This window comes from Cucurbita maxima, unplaced genomic scaffold (assembly GCF_002738345.1).
Source record: "Cucurbita maxima cultivar Rimu unplaced genomic scaffold, Cmax_1.0 Cma_Scf00015, whole genome shotgun sequence".
NCBI lineage: Eukaryota > Viridiplantae > Streptophyta > Magnoliopsida > Cucurbitales > Cucurbitaceae > Cucurbita > Cucurbita maxima.
The window spans coordinates 4,711,084-4,718,153 of record NW_019272031.1 but is presented as its reverse complement, the minus strand read 5'-3'; the positions used below and the strand labels follow the sequence as shown (position 1 = coordinate 4,718,153).

The 7,070-nt window shown below is 36.3% G+C and overlaps 1 protein-coding gene across 1 annotated transcript; it reads right to left on the bottom strand.

Moving 5' to 3' along the window:
* Positions 1–620: 620 nt before the first annotated feature.
* LOC111490038 (probable inactive receptor kinase RLK902) lies at positions 621–3,246 on the bottom strand. Its single transcript, XM_023138473.1, has 2 exons — positions 1,630–3,246; positions 621–1,543 (listed from the first exon to the last, which is right to left on the bottom strand). Exons 1-2 carry the CDS (start codon positions 2,972–2,974, stop codon positions 915–917), a joined length of 1,974 nt encoding a protein of 657 aa, XP_022994241.1. The 5' UTR covers positions 2,975–3,246; the 3' UTR covers positions 621–914.
* Between the last annotated feature and the right edge of the window lie 3,824 nt (positions 3,247–7,070).

Here is a 7,070-nt window from a genome sequence, read left to right as displayed (position 1 = left end):
CATTATCATTCTAAAGTAGATAGTTCAATTTTCCACTCCGAGGAAAAAGAAATCATATCCTACTCAAACTGCAAAAAATCGTTGAAGAACAGTAACTCGAGTCAATCCAACACAATTAAAACAAATTAAAAAAACCCACGAATCAATAATTTAGCTGTGTACTAATAATTAGGAAAAAACTCAAGCCCACTACTAACAAGACCGCTTCCAGGGAGAGGTTTCCGCACCTTATACCTCCCCAACTGATGCGAGATCTCACAATTCACCCCCTTCGCGGCTCAACGTCCTTGCTGGCACACCGCCTCATGTCACTCCCCTTCAAGGCTCAGCTTCCTCGCTGACACATGGCCTAATGTCTGACTCTAATACCATTTGTAACATCCCAAACCCACCGCTAGTAGATATTGTCCTCGTTGCACTTTCTCTTTCAGACCTCCCCACAAGGTTTTTAAAATACGTCGGCTAGGGAGAGGTTTCCACACCCTTATAAAAATGCTTCGTTCTCCTCTCCAACCGATATGAGATCTCACATCAACACACAGTAATGTCGTCTTCATCAATAACGGCACAAATCTTAGCCCATTAGACAACAATGATGCATGAAAAAAACTGTCCAAATAAGTAGTGAATGTATTTATTTCAACCAACTGCACACAAATGAGTACTCAATACAAAGAATTGACATATCTCTAAATTGGGTGTCTTTTTAGGTTTGCTTTTAAAGGTCTCTTGTGAATGAACATCACAACAAAGCTCATCATTATAGAAACCAAAACAACAACATCTCAAGTTTGAACAGATCAATCAAACCCCAAAAGTAAAGGCAAAGGCAGTAACTAATTACATCACCCACCCCAACAACAAACAAATACAACTATTGAATCAACAAATTAGTACAATAGCAACAAGCAAACTCACCTAGAACCCATGTCGTCTGAATCATGACCAGCGTCGGGTTGTACATTCGCAACGTCGTGAATGCTGGATTGACGAAGCTCTTGTATACGCTTTGTGACTTCCGACATTGCAGGACGCTTATCAGGATATTGAGCTGCGCAATCGACTGCAAGTTGCAAGAGTTGAACCATCTCCTCCTCGACGTTTTGGTACCTAAGAAGCTCGAGGTCGAAAACTTCGGATGTCCACTCCTCCCTAACAACTGACTGCACCCATCTTGGTAAATCGACTCCTTCCTCATTTAAAACGGAGTAGGTAGGAGCCTTCCCTGTCAAAAGCTCCAATAGCAATACACCAAAGCTATAGACATCAGCCTTCTGCGAAACTTTACGAGGATCAGTGACCTCCGGTGCGCGATATCCAGCAACTCGGTTGGGGGTGGAAGGTTGTCCAACAAGATGGGCCAATCCAAAATCAGAGACTCGAGCATCGTACGATTTCGTTAGAAGAATATTCGATGACTTTATGTTTCCATGGGAAACATTAGGACCTTGAGAATGAAGATATTCGATGCCACGAGCAGCGCCAAGAGCGATTCCAGACCTGATTTCCCAGTTCAACGGAGTCCTACCAGCTCCTTTGTTCCCTGTAATCAGCAAGGATATCTATAAAACCGAATAAATTATAATGAAGCAATCGAAAAACGAGCGATTGGGCGACGAAAGAGCTTACCGTGTAGAAGAGCAGACAAGCTTCCCATGGCCATGTAATCATAGACAAGAAGCTTCTCATCCATACTGAAATAGTAAGCCCTGAGAGGGACCAAACATTCATGATCCATTGATCCAACAGCTTCAATCTTCTCCCTGAATTCCCTCTCTGTTACGGTAACATCCTTCAATCTCTTCACAGCCACCACAGAACCCACTTCAAGAACAGCTTTGTAAGCAGTCCCAAAGCTTCCTTTTCCCAACACTTCCGCTGAAGCTCTCAAAAGATCCTCCAAATCAAACACCCTTGCAGCATTACCAAAAAACACCAATTTTTTGGACCCAATTCCATTACCATTCACTTCCCTCTTTGCAGTCCCCGCCGCCACTGTTGCAGCAGCACCACCACCAACAGCAGCGGCGGCTTGCACAGTATAACCATTACTGTAGCCACCATTTTCAACCTCCCCTGGTGGCTTACCGCCCTGAATTTCCACTTCAGGATGCTTCACCGTGGCAACATCCACTGCACTTGTTTCCTTAGCACTCTTCTTTCGACACAAAAGCATTAAGATTACAAGTATCAATACAAAACCCAAAACAGATCCAATGATAATCCCAGCAATGGCTCCTCCTGAGAGCTTTTTCTTGTGTTTAGAATCGATATTATCCCCATTCTCCCCAGGGCAAGCCGCAAGAGGATGCCCGCAGAGAGAATTACCCAAGAAGGAATTTGAAGAAAACGATTGCAAACCCTTTGGAACCGACCCATTTAATTGATTGTTAGAAACATTGAACTGATCCAGTGGGATCTTCAAGTCCGGGATAGACCCAGATAAGCGATTGTTTTCAAGGAACAATGTCTTAAGACGAGTCAAATTGTTGAAGCTCAATGAGATCTCGCCGGAAAAGTTATTGGAGGCTAAATTAAGGCGAACAAGATCAGGAAGCTGGAACAAGAAATCAGGGACAAGGCCCGAAAACTCATTACCTTGTAGATAGAGGTTGCGAAGATTAGTGCAAGCAGAGAGATCTGATGGGAGCTGACCGGACAGGGCGTTGAGCCGAAGACTGAGAGTGCGAAGGTGAGTCAAGTTTCCAAAAACTCCGTCCGGTAACCGACCAGAAAGCGCCGCGCCGGGAAGACGAAGAACAGTAACACGATTCTCCTCGCAATGAATCCCGGGCCAAGAACAGGTGTTCTGATCGGTCACATTCCAGAGCAGAAGAGTCCGGCCGCCGACAGCGGAACGGAGAGCTAACAGAGCTGTTCTATCAGAAGCAAGATCTGGCTTCGCAGTGGGGAGTAGAAGAAGGAAACTGAAGAGCAACAGAGAAATCAAACGATTTTCCATCTGGGTTCGCATTTTGAGAAGCTTAGAGCAAAACCCAGTTGAGGTTTTGCATCAATGGAGGATTTTATTCACAAAAATCTCGAAACCCAATGAGTTTCTCAAGGCATTGGTTGGAATTTAGGTTAAAGGGCTTGAAAAGAGAGAGTAGAAGAAAGAGAAAAAGGTGCGGAAGCTGCAAATTGTGTGCTGTCTCTTACTTCTTCAATTGGGTGAGAGGAATTTCACAGAGTTACACAGGCTGTGCTTAGGCTGTGGCTGAGAAGGTTATCAAAATTGTGTGCTTTGGCTGTGTCTGTTACTTTTCTTTTCGTTTTAGCTAAGCGTATCAGCCCACCATGCCTTTTTGTGTGCCAGTGGGTCACTCACTCGCATGTCAAATTCACAAACCTCTCTTCTTTTTTCCATTTTCGTCCAACCTATCACCTTAGAATTCAATAGATTTATATACCACTCTTAGTGGAGTAGATTCTACATCTAACCTAATCTTTAATTAGAAAATGGGAGAATTCTCATTATTCGTGGTAGATCAGATAGGGCACGAGCACGATAGGAACGAGCTTTCCCAAAAGTCAATATACGGTCAGGGTCAATATAAAATGGAGACTACCACATATCGGTGTAGAGGTTAACTGATTTATATACCAGTCATTGTGAAGTAGATTCTGCATCCAATAGAGTCTTTGTTTGAGAAACGGGAGACTTCCCATTACTCGTGGCAGATCATACAGGGCACGGGCACAATAGGAACAAGTTTCCCAAAAAGTCAACTTAGGGTCAAGGTCGATATAAAAGGGAGGTGATTACCCAAATGTTGTATTGGTAAAGTCAACTTTTTGCATTTTGGGTGTACAAGAGCATACATCGAGACTCGCACCAACTGTAAATAAGAGTCATTTTATTTAGGTCGAGCCCGTGTGGTTATCGAGGTGACCATGAATGGTCTACTGTTTGAGCGAGTTGGCCAAAAGACAAAACCTTCACTTATTAGAATAGTGTTGGTCGTACTATATAAAATAAAAAATTATAGAAAAATTATTTTATTTTTTTTAATAGAATATATTTTAATTAATTGAGGTATATTTATATTAGAAAAAAAATATCATTTATAATTATATAATAAAATGAATTTATTAAATTATTACAGCTTATTTACTAATCTACGTAGTATTAAGAGTAAAATGATATTTTAATTAATTGGGGAATATGAATGTCGAGACTGTTACCCTTCCACATCAATTAGTTATTATATTTTAATTATTATGTAATTTGCATGGTTGCAAATTTAATGTATTTGATAGGCTAGATTAAGGATTTTAAATAATTCTATATTTATCAAATTATTTGGTATTATCTTAAATAAATAAATTCCCTTCCAATTACTCGTCTCATTTTCTTATTTTATAATGTTTTATTAGTTTCATGATGAATTATATTTATAAAATAATATTATAACGTTTTTTTAATTAATTAGGGATGCATGTGAATGAGAACAAAATATATTAGAATGACTATGCTACATGATCACGTTACCTACCTCTCTTGTCTCCACAAACCAACATGAATCTGTTTAAAGTGAACCAACAGTCGGTTCTCACTCACATGATTGAGCCACTGACGGTGTATCTTGTTGGTACAAATAATAATTATCAATTTTTTTTAAGTGTTTCTTAACCATTAAATTTTCAAGACCGCTCTCATTTGACATAGTTTCAGTCTGTTCGTGTATTTCTTCCTTACCTAAAATCAGGATAAATAATAGGTAAGATTATTGTTCGGGCGTGTGAAATGCAAGAAGAAAGTGACAAACAAATTCAATTATGTACCCAACAAAAAAGTTGAAATTTTTTGTCCCTACAGGAGTTTGAAGATACCAAAAATGTCTATAAAAAAAGGCCATAATTTTTTTGTTTGGAAACCATATATTCTTTTGTTTTTTATTTTTATTTTTTATTACAAATAAAAAAATATAATAATTTCTCATTTTACTAATTACTTAAAAAAAAAAAACATTAAATTTTCGACTCCAAAAATCTTAATTATAAAGAGTAAATGTCAATTACTCAAAAAAAATAATAAATTTTCTTTTATTATATAAAAAAAATGCTTTCGAAAAGAAAATAATAATAATAATGGAGAGAGAATCTTCAGGCGCCCCGCTGGATGAACCGATCCGTTAATTGTCGCAGCACACCGACAATTTGACGGTATTAATAAAATATATATTATTATTTTTTTTAAAGTAGAAATATATTAATATTTATTGAAAAAGTAATAACGTTGTAATTTCCCTAACTTTCTTTTTCTTTTCTTTTTTTTTTTTGATTATTTCAAGGTGTAAAATATAATTTCCGTCGGTTTATTACCGTTAAATTAAAGTTTGACAAAATTTTATAATAATCTCTTCCATTTTATCCTTTTCGTAAATTTAAAACTTTTTATTTTCTAATTAAATATAATAAATATTTTATTTATTTAACGACATATAATAGCTCAAACCCACAACTAATAGATATTGTGAGACCCCACATTGATAGTAGAAGAGAACCAATCATTCGTTATAAGGATGTAAAAATCTCTCCCTAGTAAATGCATTTTAAAGACTGATGACAATACGCAATGAGTCAAAACCGATAATATTTGCTAGCAAGAGATTTGAGTTGTTATAGTATATCTAATAAAAATAATACGAAGTTGTTTAATAATAAATAATATATATTTTTTCTTTCGATAAATGTATATTTATTTTTTTTAAATTGGGAAAGGATGAATAATTTCATCACCGCTCACCCAACCACAAATCTCGAATTTTTTTTACTATAGTCGACTTACTACAAGTATATCTTATAAACGCTAAAGATACTTGATCCTTACAGGTTGATATCAGTCTCGAGTTGTATATATATATATATATATTCGTCCATGTTACAAAGTTGATCGTGTTTAAAGATTCATACTCGGGTATGAAATAAGAAACCTTTTTTATATCTAAAAAGAGGAATCATATCATTTTCTTTTAACGACAATTATTGAATGAACTTTAGCCTTAACAACGTATAAGATCTAATATAAAATAATAATAATAAATACATTATTATTTCTTTTCAAAATATGCATAATCATAAGCTTTATTGGTTGGAAGAAAAAAAAAATAATTGGTGGTTGCAGAAAGAGGAAGGTTCTTTCATGTATTGAATATGAAATCATAAAAGTATATTATATAGTTTTATTTATGTTAGTTAGCTTATAGCTGTTATGTTATATTTAATATCTTTTTTAATTTGTTTAATTATAAAAATAAATATGTTCTATTGGCAGCTGTGTTTTTCAATCATGACAACATTACAATTCTTCTTTGAAAGACCATTCCACCAACTTCTTTTGACTTTCCATTTTTTGTTTATTTTAATATTAAAGACGGTTTGATCTTAGGTTGGTTGACTTGTTTTAATTTTTTGGATAATAATGGATTCTTTGGGTTAAAGGAGTTAAAAAAAAACTCGATGACTCGAGAAACTCGATCAATACATTTTTTAAGCAAGTAAACTTTAATGAATTGTCAATTAAATTTGACCATCCATGCAGAGTTCCACCACTCATCGTAAATCTTTAGGCTCTAAAACATGGACTTTCTTGTAGGCTCTAAAACATCGACAAAGACTTTCTTGTAAATGTCGAAAGTTTCAGTAGAATTATTGACAGTAGAGAAAGATACAATAGGTTAATGGTACTACTGGTCAACTGTATTTGTAAACAATTTATAGGCTTATTGAAGTTGCTTCGTACGTCAGGCTTGTTTCGTAGCATGTTTCAAACGAAGGCGGGGTCTAATTCCCTTAACAAAGATGGTCAAGGAAAGTTCGAAGGAGCATGATGGTTAACAAGTACAACTCGAGGGTTACAAAATGCTCGAAGAAACTAGAAAAGTGAGACTCTAGTCGGAGCAATCCAATTTGAAGCCTCTTGGATAACCGCCAATCAAGTTTGTTAGTTTATGCAAGCTTTCACCACTCATTGTACATCTTTAAGCTATTATAAATGATATCAGAGTCAGACACCGGACGGTGCACCCTCAAGGGCACTGGCCTCAAAAGGGGTGGATTATGAGATC

Bases quoted from the DNA above. Each gene is read 5' to 3' on its own strand.
- LOC111490038 (XM_023138473.1), bottom strand. From the start codon at position 2,974: ATGCGAACCCAGATGGAAAATCGTTTGATTTCTCTGTTGCTCTTCAGT. The intron at 1,544-1,629 runs GTAAGCTCTTTC...TGCTGATTACAG, and splicing joins CTTGTCTGCTCTTCTACACG to GGAACAAAGGAGCTGGTAGG.